This window comes from Trematomus bernacchii, unplaced genomic scaffold (assembly GCF_902827165.1).
Source record: "Trematomus bernacchii unplaced genomic scaffold, fTreBer1.1, whole genome shotgun sequence".
NCBI lineage: Eukaryota > Metazoa > Chordata > Actinopteri > Perciformes > Nototheniidae > Trematomus > Trematomus bernacchii.
The window spans coordinates 648,639-673,350 of record NW_022987851.1 but is presented as its reverse complement, the minus strand read 5'-3'; the positions used below and the strand labels follow the sequence as shown (position 1 = coordinate 673,350).

Genomic DNA, 24,712 nt, shown 5'->3' with positions numbered 1-24,712 from the left:
TAGTAATGAAACGTAAAATGGCATTTAACTGTCGAGCTATTTTGCTGGTGAGAGATTTTTACAATCACGCCCTCTAGTCTACAGTGGCTTTAGTCTGTAGGAGCTAGTAAGCCTACTATTTGATTTGTTTTAGATAGGCACAACATGTTTCATATGCAGACCTTATTTTCCAGCTTACCATGTTAAAATAAAAATGTTTCAGTGGTACTGCTGAGAGAGTAATTTTTTTGGTCATGGAAAATTAGGTAAAGGTCATGGAAAAGTCATTGAAAATCATTGGTGAAAAAGTGTATGAACCCTGACAATAGCGTAGTCCTGCGGGAGTGATTTGGGGTAAGGTATCGGGCCAATTCCAGATGTTTACAGCAATGTCTGGGGATTCAAACACTGACCCTGTGAATGGTAGACCCTGGGATGTTCACCCCTGAGCCACATCCACATACAAAATGCATTCACCAGTTCTGCTGAGTGAATTGTCAGCACTTCAGTTATTCTGATCGGGAATTTGGCCTTACTATTCTTCAATTGCAATGTTAATGTCAACCTTTTCTTTGCACTGCTCATTGCAGAATTTTAGTTCAGACACATTTATACCTCAGTTAACGGTATGTTTTTTAACCAATCAAAGCTGAACCACTGTTTTCAGACGTGGCAAATTCATTCCCAGAGTACACTTGGGCCAATGTGTTCTCGAGAATTTGAGTTGTGTGTATTCATTCCAAGATAGACCATGTCCCGGCTCCAGTTTTGCGCTGAACGCACATATTAATTACCATTTGAGTTGTTTTACTGTTGGAAAGAGCAGCTAGGCTTATTGCCCAAATGCTTCCTTTAATAACTAGAAAAGCCATACATTGTGTCCTCGTCGCCCAAAGTATCTTTATGTCCCTTTGCGGTGCCTTTTTAAAATGGTTTTCCCCTTAACACCACAAAACCAAAAATGCATGGTGTTTAACTTCCATACTCCACTGTGCATTGTATCTAGGATCTATTATGACCAGATGTTATTTTGGTATCAAAAACAACAGAAGAAATGTGTAAAATCTATCATTTCACATATTTAGGTTCCTATTTATCTTATTTTCCAGTCTTCAAAGGGAAAATGTAATATTATTTCCTCTGAACATGAGAAGCTCCGTTTACATCCATACGGTTATCTGCCTAATTCCCAGTTCTGAACATGAAAATCGTAAACTGTCCGTGCTTCATTTAGCCTTTTAGATGAACAGATGAGTTTGAGGACTAACAGTGTTTCCTATCTTTTCTCTACACAGCCACCGTGGTGAAGACAGAAGCTGGCTCCCTGCCAGAGGGCAAGGTGAAAATCAAACTGGAGCATGATGGGACATTACTGGAAGTTGACGAAGACGACATAGAAAAGGTGAATATGAGATGGTAGAGCAAAGTTATGCATCTTGTGCTTCAGGGTCCAGATCAACTTGTTGGGGTTCTTTAGCTGTAATGACCGACTTGCTGCATATTATCCTGCTTAATACAGGAATACTTACTAAATCAATCAATAATGTAGAGAATTCATCATAGAAGGTATATGTATATATTTATTGTATAACATGTTTCACCTTTTGCAAACAGATGTTAGTTTGGCCATTTGGTAGAAAAGAACCTCAGTTTTCCTCAGTTGCTCTCGACAATCCTCCAGATGAGGGATCTTACTTGAACCCCGACACAGTTGTATCTCTCAATCATATAACAGTACCACTGGACATTAGGCTAGCTCCAATTTGAGCTAATAGGCTGGTGGTGTTGAAACGTATGTATGTGCTTACCCCTCGTGTGCAGGCCAACCCTCCGTCATACAACCGCTCAGAGGACCTGGCCTCACTGCTCTATCTCAATGAGTCCAGTGTGATGAACTGCCTGAGGCAGCGCTACGGAGGCAACCTCAACCACACCTACGCCGGACCCAACATGGTGGTCATCAACCCCCTGAGCACACCCTCCATGTACTCTGAGAAGGTACGTTTAAGACTGGGGGCAAGGGAAGATGTATTTCTATATGCGGACCAAAGTAAGCATCAGACTGGTTCCCTCTACGAAAAACCAGTAGGATTTTTGCATTTTTTAATTTATTGTTGCAGTATGCACTGTGGCAAAGAAGTTCTATAATACTTACACATTTTGATTATATTATTTTAGCTAAAAGCTAACGTTTCTTTCTGCCCCATTAGGTAATGCACATGTTCAAAGGCTGTCGGCGCGAGGACTCTGCACCTCATGTCTACTCCGTGGCCCAGTCTGCCTACCGGAACCTGCTCACCACCCGGCAGGATCAGTCCATCGTACTGCTGGGCAAGTCCGGCAGTGGCAAGACCACCAACTGCCAGCACCTGGTGCAGTACCTGGTCTCCATCGCCGGCAGCACGGGCAAGATCTTCTCTGGTAAGCCTGCAGAGAGAAAAGAGGGCAGTTATCACAACAATCCCATGAATAGGTAGAGTTGACTAGTAGAGTGGTACAGTAATGATGTGTTTTTGTAGGCCTACCCGGAAGTTAGCATTGCAAGAGCTCCCTCGACTAAAACTAATTGGATATTTCCAATAATGCACAAAATATCATCTGTGGCCAGCGTATTTTTACGACTGGGGCACATTTTGATCCGCAGAATCATTTCCACATATTAAAGCCACTTTTTTAGTAGTTAAGGCATAAAGGCACTGCTGGAGTTAGATAGCTAACGTTAGGCACATAAAACTACAAAGATAGTGGAGCCGCAGCCATTCATAACATAATATCATTATAAAAACAGTTAAAGGTCCCATGTCATGGCCATTTCTACTGATCATAATTCCATTGTTGAGGTATACTAAAATAGATTTACATTGTTCAATGTTCCAAACTCACATTGGTTTTCTCAGACAGCATCTCTGTAAAGTATGTGTATTCACTCTCTGTCCTAAACGGCTTGTTGGAGCTCCTGCCCCCCCCCTCCCTGTGAGCCCAGTGCGCTCTGATTGGTCGGGACGTTGCAAGGCTCACTGCTCAGTGAGCTGGCTTACTGGTGTGGTTTCCGGGTCGGCGAGACAGCGAGAAACTCATCCTGAGCACACACAAACACTCACAGCCGAAGTAAAAACAATAAGTGTGGCTTGATATTGAGTAAGAAAAAGGTTTATAAACGCTGTGAGAATGGGTCTGCGGAGAGCATTTCTCCGCCATCCCAACTCGTCTATTACCAACCAGGGAGGTCTATGCAAGTCGATGGGACTCCCTGTTGGTTGAAAATGTACGCTAAAGGTTCCCCCCACTGCGTTTGATAGTGACGCCAAGGGATCCTGGTGTGTGAGGAGCTCCGCGGATCGATCCATTTGGTCCATTTGGACCAATTGGTCCATGGGGTCGTCGTTACGTCACTTGGTTCCCGGAAGAAAAAAATGAAAAAGAGAAATCTCCAACGAGGCGTTCTGGGGCAGCATAGACAGGTCTTTTCTGTGTTAGAGTTTTATTGGCTACAGGGTGTACTTTGAGGGTTTGTGACTCTGCAGACCGTTTACATGCATACAAAGCTACATAACACACAAGGGGACGGGTAATAACCGGAAAAGCATGACATGGGACCTTTAACTAGCTAACTACAGTAGATACAGTGAGAGCTATTGTTATTTTCAATGTATGATGAGCACTACGTATAATGATTCTTTGCAGACTTTATTAGCCTCATGTTGTCTCCTTCACAGTAAGGTCAGTCCACATGCGGGGACTTTTTTAATCCATTGTCTATTAATGTATGTAATACATAATAGGTTGGTGTTAGGGTCAAGTATGTTATTGGTTGCTTTTAGACAAACTGCGTATTATTATTGTTGCGTAAGTATTAACTAAAAAAACCACAAGAGGGCGGATGAACCATTTTAAAACAGTTTGCACTGATGTTCCAGAACAAATGTTGAGATCCACTTTTACATTTTTCTTTTTTGTGACACAGCTGAGAAGTGGCAAGCGGTCTACACCATCCTGGAGGCTTTTGGCAACAGCTCCACCTCTATGAACACCAACGCCAGCCGCTTCTCCCACGTAGTGTCCCTCGACTTCGACCAGGCTGGGCAGGTGGCCTCTGCCTCCATCCAGGTACCCCCCCAAACACACATACGCACTCTTGTTATGAACCCTATTTGCAACATCTTTTAAAAAAATGGTCAGGTCCGGATTTATTGAAAGATCTTTTGGACCCCATGTTGTGACTGTGCTAACATGTTGGGGGCCCCATAATGTGATAAAGATAAACACACACACTCATCAACTTCTATTTTAGACATATAGTAGAACTGAACCTGTGTTCTCCTCCGGCTCAGACCATGCTGCTGGAGAAACTGAGGGTGAGCAAACGGCCCGAGGCGGAGTCCACCTTCAACGTCTTTTACTACATGATGGCCGGGGCCGACAGCAGCCTGAGGTGACTCTTTTAGCATTTCTTTTTTTCAGCAAAACCTCAGCATTTGAATAGCAATACTATGAAGTCCTTTAGTTTTTCAAGTTATACATATTTTGTGATGTTCAATGTAGGGCTGTGCAATTAATCGTATTTTAATCTCGATTACGATTTTGGATTTTGGCTAAAACGATTATTATTTTTATAAAAAAAAAAAATGTTATTTTTTTCTTTTTTGGTTTTTCAGTTGAATTATACTTAAAGTTCAGGGTAATCAACTGTTAAAAACATACTGTTCACATTTTTGTTTCAATAAATGGATGTTTTCAAAGTAAATGGATAATCGTTTTTAATAATCGTGATATCAATTATTGACCAAAATAATCGTGATTAGGATTTTTGCCATAATCGCACAGCCCTAGTTCAATGACAGTAAAAGGGGTGTTTAAATTGTCCTCCAATTGCAGGAAGTTTTTTTTAGATGAGTTTTGTTTTGATTTGAGCATCACAGCTCATCAGATCAGGTTGGATCAAGTATGTTGTAGTCAGGAGATTGAATGTGTTTTTGATCATAACATTGAGTCGTAAAAATAATACTTCTTGGGATTATAATAACAGTTCAAGTTAGAGGTTAAAACATATAAGCATACTTGTGCACTTAACACATACATGATTCCAGAAGATAAATAAGCAAGGTTAAATATTTTTGCGTCACAAATGGCGGGAATTGTGGGATAAACCAAATCTGAATACAGGTACGTTGAAATCATTTCATTTGCTAATATCTTACCTCTGTGCTCCTCTCTTCAGAACGGAGCTGCACTTTAACCATCTGGCTCAGAACAGTGCTTTTGGGATCCTCCCACAGTCTAAGGTAATTCAACTAAGAGCTTTCTCTTTTGTCTGTTTTATGATTTAATAAATCTTTATCTATTTTAACGAGCTATATACCTGCTAAAACAAATTGTATTTACATAATACCTACCAAGAAGGGTCAAAGACAAACTCTGGTGAAACAATTGTTTTAGAACTTCCGTACCTCAATGTCTTGTCATTTGTTGTCAATTTATCCTTTGGGCTCTTTATTGATGAAAAAAAAACATTTGAATTCAACTGAATTTGTATATTGATGGTTTATTCCACCTATTGTAAGTTGATTTGGATAAAAGCATCAGCTAAATGTAATGTAATGTATGGTAGTAGCTTTTTGCAGCTGCAACAATTGCACTTCCTGTTAGGGATTTCTAAAGTTGGATCCCATTCTCTCCAGCCTGAAGACAAGCAGCGAGCCTCGCAGCAGTTCACCAAGCTGCAGGCGGCCATGAAGGTGCTGGGCATCTCTGGGGAGGAGCAGAAGGCCCTTTGGCTCATCCTGGGGGCCGTTTACCACTTAGGGGCCGCAGGAGCCACTAAAGGTAGGAACTCCCACCTGACTAACTGCAAGTACATCAAATCTGAAGCATCTCGCTAATATGGAAGATTGTCTTATTGCTTCTACTGGTCGTTACACAGACATCATGCATGTGTTAAATCAGAACGGTGTTGACATTCCTCTTACATCATTTTTTTGTAAAGCACTTTGAATTGCCTTGTGTTGAAAGGTGCTATATAAATAAACTTGCCTTGCCTTGCCTTGCCTTGCCTTGCCTTGCCTTGCCTTACTGCCACTAGGTGTCAGGCTTGACATGTGAATCAAATCGAAATCTGATTATTGTACTACTAGAGTTGCTCCATTACAGAATAAAACAAGTTTTACATTAGAGTTTATGATACAAGTTTAAGTAACAATGTTCAACAAAGAGTCTCGAACGTTATTTGAAATAATTTCGAATTAAATATAAATCCAATGTCATAATGTCATTTTTACAAAAACCTTCCTATCAATTGTTTTCAAGTCTAATAATAAACACAGATAATACCTGACAGGAATTTCTTATATTCCTCCAGGACTTTGAAATCTTCCCAAACATCTTGACCAGCACATTTTTTTACAAGTGTGTATTCATGTTTAATGATGAGAAGTGGAGGTGGCTCACCTCTGCTGTGTTGCTTCCTCAGAAGGAAAGCAAAGATGTTCCGTTTCAGGAATAATCAGCACACCTCGTCTGAGCTAAGACCAGTGTCAACATGACAGCGAGGCTAAAAATCACATGAAGCTGGAACATTTTCAATTTTCAAAGTCTTCAGTGTGTAACTTTCTTCAGCTCCTGGCAGAGGATCATTTAGCATCCAAACCAGGGGCCTGTGGATCCAACAGCGCCATCTCTAACTGCTCAGCTTGGTCTTCTAAAGCATGATGGTGGTGTCACTGTGGTTTACTGCTAATGTGTATGTGTTCCTGCTGCTGTGAACTGATGAACCTCTGAACTGTGTTATCTCTAACCCCCTCTCTCTGCTTGCATGTTTGCATGCTGCGCCCTATCAAATGCAGACGGAGATGAAGGTAATGGAAAAACAACACCCAAGTTGTTGACTCTTTTTCACTTTATTTCAGAGGCTCTCTTGTTTGTATTTTATGTGTTAATGCCTTTATCGTTCCTTCCAGGCCTTAAGACATTAGCATTTTTATTGTTTCTGCTCCTCCTCCCTCCCTCCCCTCCTCTCTTCATCTCTTTCCCTTGTGTTTGCTTCATGACGTCTTCCCGCTCCCTGTCTCACCCTTTTCCCTTTTGCGAGATAAAAATCACAGGGATCAGAACTTTACTGTCCCTTTTTTAAACTTTTCTTTCTGATGAGTCCCCATGTCGCCCACATTCAACTCCCGAGCTGCTCTCGTATTACAACACATTCTCAAAAGCAAAGTAAAGCTTGTTTTCACTTCTCTGACACACAACTTGTATTTCCCAGCTTACACTGTGTATCCCCATGAAGTATGTGCTTGGCAGGGAGCTCCTGTTGATTAACTGGCTCTGTATCTGAGCTCTATGATTGGCTGGCAGCACAGGCTGTCAGGTTGCCTTGGTTCCATTCAACACATTGGCTTTGAATTGCCTCCAGACCCAAACCAGTCAGTGTATGATCAAGTGTTTCTCCACCAAAAGACTACCAAAATCTGTGAGGCTTAGTTCATTTACTCCCATAGCTGCAGAGGAAAATATTTGATTGGTGGATACAATTCACCAATCAAAGTCAACAGGTCAACAGGTCAAATTTATGTTTCGGCAAAATGGTCTATTGGCTACTTGAGTGGAGGTTTTGTCATACAGGAAGTTGCCTGAATGTTATCAATGACCAGCAAAAAGAAAAAGGTAGGGCCAATGTCCCCACCAGAATGGTAGTAAAAGCATTTGGATTGGCTCAGATTTCTATTTCTCTGTTAATCTCTGGGAAGCTGTGTCTCAGGGGTTAGATGTTTAAAGGTCCCATGACATGGCCATTTCTACTGATCATAATTCCATTGTTGAGGTCTACTAGAATAGATTTACATTGTTCAATGTTCCAAACTCACATTGGTTTTCTCAGGCAGCATCTCTGTATAGTATGTGTATTCAATCTCTGTCCTAAACGGCTTGTTGGAGCCCCTGCCCCCCCCTCCCTGTGAGTCCAGTGTGCTCTGATTGGTCAGCTCGCCCACTCTGTTCTGATGAGTCCAACACGTTACAGCTGAACATCAGTGATTATGTGTTACAATGGCGTTAGCAACCAGAAAATGACACCAGTAATGACAAACAGATGAGAATGCTGCGTGGGGTCTGGGTGCCGTGTTGGCGGGATGTTGCGAGGCTCGCTGCTGAGAGGAGCGGACAGTGTGCGCTGGCTTACTGGTGTGGTTTCCTGGTTGCTGCGTGGGGTCTGCGAGACACAGCGAAACCCAGCCCGAACCCAGCCCGAGCATACACACCCACCCGCAGCCTGGCTGTGAGTCTGTGTGTGTGGACTCACAGCCTCGCCGCGTCCCGCCGTCTCAGGCTGAGAAATCCCCGGAGCTGCAGCTGAGAAAAGATTGAGTGTGTATGTGTGAGGAAGTCTTAACGTAACGGCTCCGCGGATTGGTCCATTTGGTCCATTTGGACCAATTGGTCCATGGTGTCGTCGTTACGTCACTTGGTTCCCGGAAGAACAAAATGAAAAAGAGAAATCTCCAACGAGGCGTTCTGGGCATAGACAGGTCTTTTCTGTGTTTTACTCGCTACAGGGTGTACTTTGAGGGTTTGTGACTTTGCAGACCGTTTACATGCATAAAAACCTACATAACACACAAGGGGACGGGTAATAACCGGAAAAGCATGTCATGGGACCTTTAAATAGGTGCCTACGAATCAGAGGGTCCGAGGTTTGATCCCACCCCTGCAGCCAATGTGTTGAAGAGTCTTTTGGCAAGATACTTAACCCCAAATGGGTCCCATTGGCATTTCTACTATAAAGAAGTGTATGTGAGTTGCTTTGGAGAAGAGGGTAAGCTAAATAACGTGTGAAATAATGGGCTTCATCTTCATATTTGAGTGCGTAGAATGGGTTAACACTATGCAACTCAATCACATTATGTTACAACAGTGTCCAAGCCCAGATAATCAACTGACATAATTTGAGCAATATTTGCAGACCCCTTTTGGCAGCCATAGAATAGGGATGTGCATCTCCATCACTGAGGCCGATGCGATGCGCATCTCGATACGTTGCCAACGATACGATACATTAACGATACATTTGAAGCAGCAGGCGATACGGGATACGATACGATTCACCCCTGTTGCGATACAGTTCGATATGATGCGATTCAACACAATGCAAAATAATGATACAATTCAATATGGTACGACAGAGGATTTTGTTTTATTCCTTATATGCAGCAAATCATAAATTAACAAAAAAGTGCTTTACATATTTGCTTCTCTCTACTAGTACTGCACATCCCATTATGCTGTTTCTTTTTTACCTTAAAAAACAAACAAACACTTGGACCTTTCACAAACAGGCCTTTTCACAAGTGTAGTAGTGTTCTCTGTCTCCAGAGTACAGTTCAATTTTATAACACCTCACAGTTAAACAATTTAAGGATGCCCAAGATTAACAATGTGCAAATAGCAACTACCATAGTGCAATGCCCATACAACTGCCAGCCTGATGTGCTTAACACTCATTCATAGGCTAACTCACCAGTGAGCAGAAAGCAGTGGTGTGGTTTCTATATGAACAATAAAAAATACAAATAACCTTTCACAAACAGGTATTTCATAACTGCTTACAATTGTGAGGAAGACATTTAAACTATTATTAGCTAGTCTTATTTAAAAAAAAAGCAGGATTTGACTACGGTGCTGACCTGCTTGTCGAATTTAAAAATGCTAGTGAAGGTCAGTCCAAGGTTCATGACAGAGGGGAGGATGTTTTCATTGAGAGAGCCCAGAATATCAACCGGAGAGGCTGGAGGTTGGGGTCCAAAAAAAGATGACCTCAGTCTTGCTCTCGTTGAGGTTAAGGACATTTTGGCTCAGCCAGGATTTGATCTCTGTTAAGCAGTCCATCAACTGCTGTAGTGAGTTGACATTTGCTTTGAGAGGCAGATAGATCTGTACATCGTCGGCGTAGCAGTGGAAGGGAATATTGTGTTTAGTGAGAATTGAACCTAGGGGCAGTATGTACAGTAAAAAGAGGATGGGGCCCAGGATAGAGCCTTGGGGAACCCCACAGGTAAGAGGGGCTTTAGCAGAGAAGAAGGCACCTAGCTGCACTGAGAAGCTACGGTCTGTCAGGTAGGACCTGAACCATGCAAGAGCAGAGCCTGTGATGCCAGCGGACTGTTCAAGCCGTGACAACAGGATGCTATGGTCCACAGTGTCAAAGGCAGCTGTCAGGTCTAACAGCACCAGGACAGCTGGGCTACCTGAGTCGGCGGCTAGGAGCAGATCATTAAAAACTCTTAAAAGGGCTGTTTCAGTTCTGTGCATGGGTTTGAAGCCAGACTGAAAGTTTTCATGGATTCCATGCGTGGTTAAGAAAGACTGCAGCTGGGTGTAGACTACTCGCTCCAGGGCTTTAGATAAAAAAGGTAGCTGGGAGATGGGCCTAAAATTTGCGAGAATGGAGGGGTCGAGATTTGTCTTTTTAAGTAGTGGCTTGACCACGGCATGTTTGAAGGCAGCTGGGACACATCCTGAGCTAAGAGAGGTGTTTATAAGTAATAAAAGACTTGCTCCAACTGATTCGAAAACATCTCTGAGAAGGCGAGAGGGAATGCTGTCTGAGGTGCAGTTTGTCGGCCGCAGGTGCTTGACTACATCCGAGAGAGAAGAGAGGGATACAGGCTCAAAGTGGTCGAGGACAGCAGGGCACAGAAAAGGAGCAGGATCTGGGGTAGCACTAGTGTGGGCTAGCCTAAGAGTAGATACTTTTTCAATAAAACTTATCACAGAGAGTAGTCGATGGCACAATAGAAGAAACATCACAGGGATTAATAATAGAGTTGAGGACATTAAAAAGAACCTGAGGTTTATGGCTGTTTTTGGAGATTAACAGAGAAATGTGCTCTGTTTTGTGTACTTTAAAGCGGCACGGCATCGTTATAATTTGCGAGCGATTTTTTAAGTTGTCCGTCTTTCTTGAACAATCCGAAGTGTTGCCAAACGTTTGATTTGTAGGTATCTTTCGGTGCGCTGTGTTTCTCTTTCTCCTCAACTTCCATGTTTGTTGACAACTGAGACTCTCGGCCTCCGTAGTGGCGAAGCAAAGATCAAAGATCGTCTCTGCTGAGTGCTGACAGGATGAGAGGATATTATATGAATGAATTATTTTTTTACCGATGCAAAGACGCTACAATCGATGCATCGCGAGTTCAACCCAAACTGAAGCCGATGTGCACTCTTTCAACCGGTGCACTCGCATTTTTTAACATCCCTACCATAGAAACATTATTCGGCTGTTAAACTGGCTGTATAGATTCCTCAAGACTTGCACATTGATGTTGACAAGCTACATTAGTGGAGTGGCCCTTTAAGTGGTAAATGGACTGTATTTATATAGCTTTTCCAGTCTTTACGACCCTTCAAAGCACTTTTAAACATAAGAGTTGCAATTCCCTTAGCCACACACATTCATACAGAGGCAAAGGCTGCAGTACAGGGTTCACACACACCTTTTGGCCATCCAGAGCAATTTGAGATCAAGAATCTTCCCAAAGGATACATCGACATGTTGACCGCAAGGGCTTCGGGATTAAGCTACTGAACCTAACCGAACCTCTGTTGCAAAAATTGAAAAGGCTAATGAGAGCAGCCCCACAATTGCAACATAAAGAAAAGTGCAAGAGACCTATACCTCCAGCTTGTAAAAAAAGACACGGGATCAGACAAGATGACAACATTTAAATGTCTCCAAGTTGTCTGTGGGTGTATCCACAGTCATTTGCAGCATGGCTAAAGTGGCTGTAGCTCATATAAAGAGCCACTGACACATTAAAAACGGTGTCCTGTGTTTCCATGAACTCAAACGCTCATATTGAATAAAAGGAAGCAGTGGAATCTCCGTATAGGAGTCATTTCCCACATCATGCTTATTCGTCGTACTCTCCTCTAAACATGGATGTTTCTGATGGCGAGATGATCGGGTAGAAAAAATAACTAAATGTTATATTGATTGACAAACTCAGCCTCAAGTAGGATTCTTAACACCTTATCTGTCAGTTTTCACACCAATCCCACACTCAGACAATGTACCACCCACACCTGCTGAGATTCTACTTTGATAGTGTCTTTTCCTCTAGCTTAGAAGAAACAGAAACTACTCAGGTTTTCTGATGCATGCTTATTGTTTCTACTATTCCTGCTTCACCCTCTTGTCTTTCTATAGCTGTCATTTCATTATCCTTCTTCCTCAGGTCCTAATTGCATATCTCTTTGTACTCTAAACCACTTCTACTGTATTTTTAGCTGGACGTAGGCAGTTTGCCCGACATGAATGGGCCCAGAAGGCAGCGTACCTGCTGGGCTGCACCTTGGAGGAGCTGTCCTCCTCCATCTTTAAGCACCAGGCTAAAGGAATGCAGCACTCCACCTCATTCAGAGGGAAAGCAGACGATGGAGGCCAGGGCGACAACTCTGGTAATAAAACAACTGATAAATCTTCTTTTTAGATCATTTGCACACCGACTCTCCACTGAACCTGTGATTTGGTCAGCTGTGGTTGCTCTATCCCTGATAGTGTGTCAGTTCATAGAAGCTCATTTGTATAGAGGGTGCAGTGATGACGTTTTTTATGTCTTGAACAAAACGTGAAAATATTTTAAGCCACTAGCTCCATACATAATATTTATCAATATCTCCTAAGCTGTGTAATATATATGTATATATATATATTTTTTGTATTGCACTTTCTAACTGAAGCTTCTTGTGTTTTTATAAATATGTTTTCCCCCTGATATTGTTTTTAAGTCACATTAAGCATTAATTAACCAAATAATCTATTTCATACATCTAATTCAAAAACATTAAAAAAAACGTTGACTTAAGGACGGGGTAAGCAGAAATGCTAACTCATTCCCAGGATTTAGCACTCATCCCTGCGCCACTCTATTTAGATGTTATACACTGCACTCAATAGCTAGTATGCAGCAGGCCATTCATCACACAGACAACCCAGCGTTTGATCATTGAGAGTTCTCTGTACTAGAGGGGATTGGGTTATAGCTTGCACCCTTAAAATCATTTAAGTTTAGATAGTCATTCAAAGAGAAGTCCTTAAAGAAAAACCAAACCACAGTTTTTTCCTTACCCTCACAACCACTAGCCCATCTTTTCCCATGATAAAATAGAAAGAGTGAAACCCCTGCAGCTGTACACTGTTGATGTAATGTTCTTCATGTTTGTACTGTTGTTGTCTCTTCTTCTCTCAGGCCCTAAGGTCACAGCTCTGGAGTGTTTGGAAGCCATGGCCTCAGGACTCTACTCCGAGCTCTTCACCCTCGTCATCTCCCTGATTAACAGGTTAGACCTGCAAATATCTTACTATTATGTTTTGGTTCATGTTCATTAAAACAGCTTCTGATTCAAAGTGTCTTTCTTGATAATGAGACAGGATGCAGACTCAGCTCTTTGTCCATTCTTCCTCCCTCTCTTAGTTGTTAAGTCTCTGTTATTTCCCTCTCACCTTCCTCCCTCCTTTTTTTTATGTATTTGTTTGTTTTAGTGTATAAAAGGCTTCAGTGATTTTTCCAATTTCTTGCTTGTAAGTAGTCGGGAGAAGCTTTTATTCTGGCATGACTTTGAAAAAAACAATTAGTCTTGGCAGCGTTACACAGGTGGCTGTGAAATCAATTTGCTTTTTTTTCTTGTTTCCAATATTTTTTTTTCTTTGTGCTATTTCCACGTGCCTTTGTCTGAATAGACTGAGCTGCAGTGCTTTTGTTCCCCCTGCACACAGTGTAACTCACAGATAGTTCTACATGTTAAAGTGGCACAATTCTTTTTTTACACGTGTGACAGACTTCTGTAGAAATGCTGTGCATCAATTCCTCCTACAATAGTTGTTTTTGTAGGACGAAAATCAGCAATTTATGATTTTGTATGTTAACCATGTATACCCATAATTAATCTGAAAATACAATTATTATTAAAACAATAATAATTATTCTTTTAAACTTGGAATGCTCTTAACATCCCGATAGCAATGAATATCTTAAGTGCTTTGACAAAAAATCCATTAAAAAATGTCATCTGTGGAAGCCGTAATACTGTAAAAAGCACGACCAATCATTTTAGCCGGCCCGGCTAAAATAACTGGATGGCCTACCTGCCTGTCAGCCTTCCATCTGTGCACAAACTTATCTCGTGCCCTCATTGGTCATGTGCGCGTTCGTGTGTGTTGGAGGAGGGGCTCTGTAAGGAAGTGGCAGATTTTTTCCGGCTGTGTATTTTCAAATTCTAGCGATCTCGAGCTGGTTTCTCCAAAATTACCTACCCCACCTTTAATTTAATAGCACCTTTTCAAACAAAGTGCCAAAATGCTTTCACATAAAAACAAAAAACGTTTGGTATACACAGAGAAAGATGCAGTCAGTCATGTTGTTGATGTCCTCTCCATGTGGCACACAAAGCACGTCCCAGTCAGTGGTCTCGAAGCAGTCCTGTAGAGCCTCATTGGCCTCCGGAGTCCACTTCCTCACAGTCCTGGTGGATACAGGCTGCCTCTGAACCAGAGGTGCCAAAAAGACGAGGTTGTGGTCTGATCTGCCCAGGGGGGGAGGGCAGTGGCACAATATGCATCCTTGGTATTATTCAAAACAAACAGAAATTAATTAACATAAATAAAATCACATACAAATAAATCTACAGCCATTTTGTAGTGTTTGTGGATCACACAATTAATTATTAACAACCTGGAAACCTATAAAAAATAATATATATTTCTCACAATGAATGTGAGTCAAATTGTGAGCTTGTAACATACTGTATTTATATATACACACGTCTGCCATTGCCTTGCATTAATATGAGGTTTATGTATCAACGAGTTAACTTCACTTCCGGCTACCCTTGCCTTGTCAATGTTGTTTTTGGTTAAATGCCTAAAATAAGTCTGTCATTAACAGAAGCTTACGAGATGTCCATGTTTTTCTTCCTCAACATAAAGTATATCAGTAAAACACCCAGCTGGTGTACTTTATTTTGTATCTTAAAAGCAGAAGTTGCTAACATGTGGCTAAATGTGACTACTAAACGTCATCATGCCAATTATGAGGCATCTTTATCTTAGCAGTGGTGATATGAAGTTATGCTGCTGTTATGTATGCATTTCATTAGCTGTTTTATTACAAAATAATCCCATTGCTTTTCCGGGTCTGCCAAAAAAAATACGTCATCACGGCACCACTCTATAGAATGTGTTTGGATTTTGGACAGACAAAGAGTATTTTTGCAGTACTGTGCAGCGTCCCCGTGTCAAAGCTCCATCACTAAAGCTCCATGATGTCCTTGTGTCCCTCAGGGCTCTGAAGTCCAGTCAGCACTCCCTGTGCTCCCTGCTCATCGTGGACACTCCGGGCTTCCAGAACCCTCGGATCGCTCAGCAGCAGCGCGGCGCCACGTTCGAGGAGCTCTGCCACAACTACACCCAGGAGAGGCTGCAGACCCTGTTCCATGAACGCACCTTTGTCCAGGAGATGGAGAGATACAAGGAGGTGCCGACAGAGCAATCATGGACAGATCATATCACTATCATACACACATAGAACATTCTTTGTATACCTAAGATTCTCTGCCGTAAATGATTACTTTTAAATGATTTGTTCAAATGACAACCTCTTTTTATGTACCTCTCATCTGTGGTGGTGTCTACCCCTGCATAATCCAAATACAGTGGAGGACAGTGGAAAAGTAAACCTTTACTTTTCCACATTGAGAATCTCTGGATAATTCAAACTGTTCTCGGGACTTGAAAACGATGAAAACTGTTCACATTAAAGTCTTTGAAAATTCCTGGACTCCATATACATACATTTTTCGGGGTATAATCTTAAATCTCAGGGACAGTTATCAAAAACGATATGCATGGATAGAAACCACCAGAGCTTACTGAGAAGAGCTCATAAGAAAACAAATCATTCTAGTGTACCCCAAAGCATTGTGCTAAATACAAATGTACTCTCACACAACCCAATCTACTGTCTTGTTAAAGCTGATTTCAAATCTAATTTTGGATTTATTGATGATTTCATTTCCCGCTGGTAAATCTCCTGTAGGTTACTAACCATCCGCCTTTATCCCTCCTGCATCTAGGAAAACATAGAACTTGCTTTAGATGACATAGAGTCCAGTACCTCACTGTCTGTAGCGGCTATTGACCAAGCCTCCACCCAAGCTCTGGTAAGCACAAGAAACACTCCTCCTGTATCACACCTCTCTGTGCATGTGACCTCACTGTGTTGTGTTCCCACCTGAAACATGGCAGGAGAATGTCCTGGACCCATTTACCTAAACACTCAGGACATTAGAATATAACACCATAGAAACGCAGGCACTGATGATTTAAGTTAAAGATTGTATTGATGAAGAACGCTTTAAAAGACAGAACACTTGCAAGAAGTCAATCTGAAACATGTTTGAAGGAGGAGAGCATCTTATACTCTCTTTGTCACATATTAAAGAGGCCCTATTATACATTTGAAGGTGTTCCCTTTCCTGTAGTGTGACATGTAGGTTTTAGTGCATGTCAATCTGCAAAGGCTAAAATCCCTAGCACTGCTAGCAGAAAGAAAGACAGTCCTGGTTCAAAGGTTTCCCTCTATGAATAAATGATTCAATCAACAGCAGCGCTTACAACTATTGATTATATCATCAGCAAAGATTACTTCTACAAGATCATGTGGTGAGCTCTGTAGAAGCTGTTGTTTTTCCTTTCACATGCCAGGTCTTTACAACTTGCGCAATTGTGTCAAATGAAAACTCCTAACAAAAGACAAAAGCAGACTATTATCATTTATCATTAAAACAATTAGCTTGGTTCTCTGTGATTGTGGCTAACTTGCTAACGTTTCCTTTTGGAATACATCAGCAATATTAATTGGAATCAGGTTGGTGGTTTGTTTCCTTCTTGTTGGCCCCCTCTTCAATGGGCGTCGTACTGCAGAGCCCAATCAATTATTATTAGTGGTACAAATGTGTGTGCTGCCAATCCAAAGCATTGATGTGTATTGGCTTGAGCAAGTGGGATACAAAAGTGTTTCTATAATGACTTGGAATAGATTTGCACTAGAGTTGTAAAAGCAAGGTTAAATGTGTCACTGTGTACATATGTGTGAAGTGGAAACCTCATGAGACTGAGCGGGGAACGCTCTGATCATGAAGCGTTTTATTGGCAGCGTCTGCAACAAAGCGAGAATAAGCATAGAATTGTAGAGAGACTGGAACTGTTAACACAGTCAGAGCTAATGTTTGTTTCTTCTAAACATATCTGCAGTTCTGTAAATCTGACACAAAGTCGTTTTTTTGAATGATAATGGTTTTCTGAGCTTTAGGGTTTTTTAAAGCAATGACACAAATTCCCGTACGGATGTTCTTTTAGGGAATTCACACAGAAAGTAGACTAATGTATTTATACCAACTAAACCTCCATTAAAGCAATGCAGCGATCAGGAAATGGATGATTTTGGAAGACACAATGATGTCACACTGTTGGTGGAGGCGAAGAATAGCCTTATCATGGACTTTTGTGTCTACAAGGGTTACCTCACCTCAACAGATTTGTTATTTTCAGCCATAATCAAAGTTTTTGCCTAAAACAAACTAAACCCTAATCATAGCGTTGGTTTGAGAGGAAGTGATACTATGAAAATGTGATGGTTCCTTAACTTTAAGTGGTTGTTTCTAGCCTTTTAACTTTTGCGACAAACCTAACCAATCTTTTATCATAGTGGCGGAAGATCAGGAAATCCTATGAATAATTTTTTGGTTTGTACGGAAGTAAGAAACAAGATTTTCCAGTCTAAGGGGTTAGGGCTTTGTAGCCGTGTTGGCGGCTAGCTCTGTGGATGGCCATGTTGGTCGGTCAGTTGGTCGGTCAGTTGGTCGGTCAGTTGGTCGGTCAGTTGGTCGGTCAGTTGGTCGGTCAGTTGGTTGGTCAGTTAGTCCACCGTTGAGATCTGAAATATTTCATCAACCATTGGATGGATAACCATGCCATTCGATACAGATACTGATGGTCCCAAGAAGATAAACCCCAGAGACTTTGAGGACCCCCTGATCTTTCCTAAAGCACAAGCAGTCGGTCAAAGTTTCCTGAAAATGCACTAATCTAGAATGGCACACACATTAAGATGTATACTAATGTCTTCTCCTCTTACGCCACGTGACGTTACTTTGAATCAACTCAAAAACTATTAGATAGGTGAATTAAAATGTTCTTCAGACATCCATGTTTCCCCTCTAAGCTGATTGCTTAACTTTTCACTATCAGGCCAGAACTTGATTTCTGACCAAATACCTACAAGGAGACTATTGGCCTTCCCATCAGCCTTATCTTTGTTCTTGTTTTCAAATAAAGCTCACCTTGGCGTATAGCGTTTTAAAAGGTGTTGCAACATTGTATAGCACATTGTCTCATGATCCTAAGTGATAAATGAAGTTTTAGATACACATTTGCCATAACTTTAGGATTTTTATAATCCAAGTGAAGTAGGAAGTGCAAAAAGTAGGGGACATTTCTGAGTTTCTGTATCCATGACAGGTGCGCACGCTGGCCAGGACGGATGAGGCTCGAGGCCTGCTGTGGCTGATGGAGGAGGAGGCCGTGCAGCCTGGAGGTACAGAGGAAACCATGCTGGAGCGACTCTTCAGCTACTACGGCTCTGCGCAGGGAGATAACAAGGGTGAGATATCAACCTGTCACTGCCTGTTAAAGCAATCAGCAGTAGCTTCCTGTAAACAACACTGATCATACTCCTGACATCATTGGGATCATGGAAGTATTCCTTTTGTGTTGCAGGAGCCAGTCTTCTGCTGCGAGGAGAGAAGCCCCACCTCTTCCTGTTGGGCCACAGCCACGGGACCGACTGGGTGGAGTACAACGCTCAGGGCTGGCTGAGCCACGCCAAGCACAACCCCGCCGCCCAGAACGCTGCCGCACTGCTGCAGGACTCCCAGAAGTACGCACACACACAGATACCACACATAGAGAACGCTTATTTAAATGATAAGCCCCTTATAATGAATCGTCTAATTTTCACAAAACTACAAATACAAAACTAAAATATACTTACACAGACAAAAGCTCAACAATGCCTAGCAACTACCACAACAGCTGACGCCAACCCGCCCAAAAGGAAAACATATATTTACATATAGACACACATATAATCACACAGCTATATACAGTATGCACACGAGTAAACGTTCAGAAACTGTTTTGCTTCAAATTGAATTTCAAGTGAAAACAGATGGTTTGAAGCAATAAATTACAATGATAAGTTATAGTTAACTTGCTAAGTTGTTCAATAGAAGGGTGCTTCGCCAAATTCCTTTTTTTTATGCTTCAGGCTACACTTTCCTAGAAGAAAGTGTTATTTAGCCCTGTAATACCAATACAGCCTGACCAGCTTTGTAAAATAAATCTCTCTCTTTATTTGCAAATAGTTCTTTTCTGCTTTAATCATGTTCTCAATGTTATATGAATAACCTTTAATATGTACTTGCAAATAGCAACTTACTCTTATGAAATATAGTCCTCCAGTATACACTATAATTCAGAAAAGTGACACCTACATTTTGAGAGCAGCCGGCTTCAGAGTGAGCCAAATGATGCAGGGAGCGTCCCACAGCCTGCAGAATGTGCCACTAAAGCAGTCACAGTACTCCCCTGTGTAATGTAGAGGAGGACAAATATTATGTTAAGACATGTGTCCACATAGTGCCTTTTTCTGAGCAGCAGGGCAGTTTTTTCTTTTGTTTTAAATGGAGAGCACATTTTGCCGCATGTAGCTGCACCCAGTGTCTTTTTTCTGAGTGCTCCAATGTATTTGTGGGGTCCCTTCGAGTTGAAAATATAAAAAAAATGTTCAGAAAAGTGCTGGTGACGTCACTGAGAAGCTTGTTTTTTACCCGTGTCTTTTGGATGGAAACTATTATAATAAAAAATGCATTAGTTTGAGCCGATAAGCCTGACGGACACTGGATTGTTACTGCCGATGAGTATAAAAATGGTATCACCGTTTGTGAATCGTCTTCAGCTCTAGGTCTGTCAGACTGAGCAGTGAAGTTAATTCATACAAAGAGTAAGGGCAGGCATATTTTGATTGGTTCAATTGGTAAAAAAACTAAACAATGTCAAACTAAACACCATTTGGACACAGGGCCTTAGTCATTTGCATGCACACGGATGAAACCTATCCTTGTGTCCCCACAGGAAGAACATCAGCGGGCTGTTTATGGGCCGGGCCAGCGGGGCCACGGTGCTGTCCGGCTCCATCGCCGGGCTGGAGGGCAGCTCCCAGCTCGCCCTGCGACGGGCCACCAGCATGAGGAAGACCTTCACCACGGGGGTGGCGGCTGTCAAGAAGAAGAGCCTGTGTATCCAGGTCAAACTCCAAGTGGTAGGTGGATGAGACGGGGACTAAGCACAGAGACTTCCCTGGGCCTACTTTCATGAATGTGGTGCTGTGGAGAACTGCATTTATAACATTTTCCTTAGCTTTAGGTGGGTCTTTCTGTACCTTTAGGGTGGGACAACTTACCTCGTGATCTGTTTATTAGCACATAGAGCTTCTTTGTGACATCAGGTATTTCCCAGCATAGCTCCACTCAAATGAAACCTGATTAAAGGCTAAATCAGCCCTCAGAAAAACATTGATTAGCTTCATTTAACAACATACAACTTCTTCTACTTAGATCTTTTATTTTTTAACTAATTCAATATTAATGTATACAGTGAAGGTACAAGGATACAGAGCTAGTTTAAGTGGGAGGGCAGAAATCCTTCATATCATTGTATACCTCTAATCTTATGCCGAAATACCTACAATTTTATGATCAATACATTTCAGAACGTATAATATAAGACTATAAAAATAAATGCATGATTTTTATTTTCAAGGTAAGAATTTAACAAAGTCCTGTTTGGGGCTTAAATAATAATACAGTACCAGAAAATGAATAGAAAGATGGAAGAGATGTGATACAAGTACATTTATTGATCACATTTTCCTGTACTATTATAATATAATCATTTTAAAGCTCAATCAAAAACCATTAAACTCTGCTTTTGTTCTAGTAATACATTATAATACATTTAGCTAAAGAGAGTCGATATTGGAATAGTTTTTTTACATAGGTTTTTGTAATCTGTTATTCGATGTGACCTATCACCAAGCAGAGTGTGATGACTGACTCCTCTCTGTTGTCAGGACGCTCTGATCGACATGGTGCGTCGCTCCAGGGTTCACTTCGTCCACTGCCTGCTGCCCAGAGCCGAGGCGGTGGGTGGTGGAGGTGAGCCCCGCGTGACGCACGGAGAGAGCCCTGACTCGGGCCTCATGACTCTGGACGTGGGCCTCCTGAGAGCCCAGCTCCGAGGGTCCAAGCTGCTGGACGCACTGCGCATCTACAGGCAAGGTATGGAAGTCGAAATGTGCCATTTATTTTCTTATGCTTGTAAATGACATCCTACCTGATGTCCACTGTATTCTTTTTTTGGAAACGCCGCGAAGATTTTTGACATCTAATGGATCCATCTTTTTTTATATTGGTTCACATTATCATCTCACGGGGCAAAAGACATAAAAACAGTAGAACAGACATTCTTATTAATATCAACATAGCAGGATAGTCAGAGTGGCGGCCATTTTCATCCATGTACTGTTGCAATTGCACTAACCCTAACGTCCATATTAACCAACTTGCGTCACCTAAACCAATTGTGGTTTTGCAAAAATGACAAAAACAAGCAGTGGAGTAGTACCATTAGGAAGCATAGAGAGTAAATAAAGACAAATTAATAATAAAACTAAAATAATTAATGCTTCATCCAGATTTCTAATAGCCTGGAAAGAAAATGGCTCTTCTCTCCTTCTGAGGTCAATACATTATGAACTCAACACTTTCTTTAGAGTATCTGAAATCTAAATGGGCTTACCCATTGTTGTTGTTTCTGACCTGGGGTCGATCTTCCCATTTCATATCTGACTCTTTAATATTTAAAACTTCTTTATCTGAAAATAAAACGTTCTTCCATTCTTACTGCTAGTGCCTGTCTAAGAACTTGAGAAAGCTTACAAACTGTGCCACAAGCGTATTGTTCAGATTTTAGTTTTTGCGCTGTACTTGAAGATAAAGCTTGCCCTTTGACACGGTGTCGGCTGTCCACTTGCTGCAGGCGCTCTTCTAACCCCCCCCTCTGTCCTACCTCCTCCCTCGCTGCAGGGTACCCGGACCACATGGTGTTCTCTGAGTTCCGCCGGCGCTTTGATGTCCTGGCACCTCATCTGACCAAGAAGCACGGCCGCCACTACATCGTCACAGACGAGAAGAGGGTGAGTGTTAAGGGGGGTTAGCCACTGCTGATATGATGAAAACACTTGTGGATGCTGTCGTGGAACTCTCCTAGATATCTCAGGAAAATCTGAGGGATGAACAGAACCCAGGTTATGATCAATGTGACTTCAAAAACAACTCAAATGTTAATGAAATAAGAAAGAAACTTCACAGACATGTCTTTTAGTTGTCCTATTAGATCTTTATATACAGCAAAAGAAAATTAAGAGACCACTCAAATGTTGTCTTGAATCTCAATCTCTACATGTATGTAGCCATTCCATTCCTGTGTCTGTAGAATTCCAACACAGAGAAATATTATCAGTAGTTTATAGAATAAAATATATATTTTTGATTTGATTTTTGATTCAGTTGTCTCTTAATCTTTTCCAGAGCTGTATATTGATAAAGTTAAACGTAATGTGTATATATACAATGTTTTTTCTTGCATACAGTAGAGTACAAAGAGTACAATGTAATAGTGACTATCCCCATTAGTGGAAATGGAAGACGCTGGAACAACTGAAGTAATTGTGGAAAACAACATTAGTTAGTATTTCTAACGATGAGCTAGCAATATCTCCCAAAATCTCTTAAAGTTGCCATATAATGCCATAAACCATTAGCATATTGGTAACATCATTAGGCATTTATTAAGGTTGGTCGACTCGAGGGGTTCAAAAGAGTTATCTACTGCCACTTTGTATTTATGTCAACCTTTGATAAAGATATCGTTTTGATTACAGAAAACACAAAAACAAGACATGGAGGTATTGTTATTGGCTCTAGTTGTGACACCATTCCTTGTTGGTTGTTTTTGATACCCTGCTATGTTTACTATTTTGCTAATCCTTCTTCTGAGAATCGTCAGTTGGTATGAATTTCTAAAAGAATAGCAAGAGTCAACAATGTATTCTTTCACTAATTAGAAAGCATTAAAAAACAATCACATTTCAACAGCCTCTCCACCATTTTCCCACATAAAGGTCAGCTTATACGTTTATCTCTAACTTATTAGCCTTTAAAACAAATTGTGCTTAGGAGCTTTGTCCTACAATAATAGGAATAATTAAACTAACCATGATGGTGTCAGAATTTGAGGAAGGTTTAAAGTCTGTAGATTTAATATTTCTCTCGCTGCCCTCTACACTCTCCTCTCCCGGTGTGAACAGAATCCCTTTATTCCTCCTCTCTCCCCTGTCCTCTTCCTGTTCAAGAGCGCTCTTGTGTGTAATTAATTATGATTGCACAGGCTGGCAGCATACGGCTACTGTACTGATTAATTACCGGCAGTGGGAAGAGCTCTTTCTTTCCTCCCCATCTCTCCCCTCTCCCTCCCCATCCCAATCCCTTGTCTTTTTCCACTTTTTCCCCCATCTCATTATCTTTCCATTCCTCTTGTATAGGAGGCAGAACAGTTTAGGAACATCCCTGAGCATATGATTAATGTCTTCTCTACATTCTGTTCAGGCAGTGTAAAGCAGCTTTGCACAAAGGCGTGATTAGCCTTTATGAGTGGGAGGTGGGGCCGCTGCAGGAAAAAAACATCTCCCTACATTAAGTCTTTCGGTAGCTCACGTGCAAAAATGTCTCTTCCTAAAAGTTAAAGAATCTTTTTTGCGAATTTAAAATCCGATTGTTCTGTTCGGATAAGTGTGGAACACGAAAAGAATGCTGTCAACGGGGAAGATTTAACTGGATTAAATATCAAATCAAGCTCTCCGTCTCTTTACCACACCACACCACAAGACACTGACAGTAAAGTGGCTCACCATATTCCTTGGAGATGAGCTTACAGAGGATAGCCCACTCAGAAATAACTAATGGTACCCGGCGGAGAAGATAGAAAGCAAGGAAGATGGATGAAAGAAGGCAGTCTGAGACAGAGAAGGCCGTATAATTGGAGGAATAATATGAAGGAATTGGTTTTCAGAGAAAGACAAAGTCACAGAAAGAGAATAACAGTTTGAGAAAACGCTGTATTTCTGTCGGTTCCTTTCAACACGGCGTGTTGTAGCCATGATGTTAGTAGCCAGATGGTACCTGCCAAAACCATACTGTATATAATATCATCTTGTCATACTATTGTCCCTGTTTCAGTGGAGAGTTTTAGTGGTCTACATGCTGAAGAAGAACTTGTAGAGTTTGGTACAGCACGGCTCCTAATAATGTCAGTCACATGCTGTGTCTCAGTTTGAACACTTCCCTTAGAACACTGCATGTCATACACTTGCTCTAAATGTGAATTTAGACCATTACATGTGTTGTCTGAAATCGCTCAGGCTGCGCCCTCACCAGAAGTGACGACTGCTGCTGCTGTTAGCTAGCCAGTTAGCAAACTTATCATTAGCTGTGGTAAATCGTGACAGAATTA

The 24,712-nt window shown here is 41.5% G+C and overlaps 1 protein-coding gene across 5 annotated transcripts in view; it reads left to right on the top strand.

The window, feature by feature from the left end:
• Positions 1–24,712, top strand: part of myo18ab (myosin XVIIIAb) — a 140,019-nt gene that overhangs the window by 48,494 nt on the left and 66,813 nt on the right. For 3 of the 5 annotated variants that reach the window (XM_034112971.1, XM_034112969.1, XM_034112972.1), the window contains 17 exons: positions 1,275–1,381; positions 1,801–1,977; positions 2,190–2,400; positions 3,944–4,086; positions 4,311–4,411; positions 5,198–5,261; positions 5,658–5,802; positions 6,819–6,830; positions 12,253–12,423; positions 13,215–13,305; positions 15,305–15,497; positions 16,096–16,182; positions 18,542–18,683; positions 18,800–18,959; positions 20,216–20,402; positions 21,213–21,420; positions 22,228–22,337. In XM_034112971.1, coding sequence (XP_033968862.1) covers positions 1,275–1,381; positions 1,801–1,977; positions 2,190–2,400; positions 3,944–4,086; positions 4,311–4,411; positions 5,198–5,261; positions 5,658–5,802; positions 6,819–6,830; positions 12,253–12,423; positions 13,215–13,305; positions 15,305–15,497; positions 16,096–16,182; positions 18,542–18,683; positions 18,800–18,959; positions 20,216–20,402; positions 21,213–21,420; positions 22,228–22,337 — 2,309 coding nt within the window. The remainder of the gene's footprint in view (positions 1–1,274; positions 1,382–1,800; positions 1,978–2,189; positions 2,401–3,943; positions 4,087–4,310; positions 4,412–5,197; positions 5,262–5,657; positions 5,803–6,818; positions 6,831–12,252; positions 12,424–13,214; positions 13,306–15,304; positions 15,498–16,095; positions 16,183–18,541; positions 18,684–18,799; positions 18,960–20,215; positions 20,403–21,212; positions 21,421–22,227; positions 22,338–24,712) is intronic. The other 2 variants (XM_034112970.1, XM_034112973.1) reach the window with 1 other exon arrangement.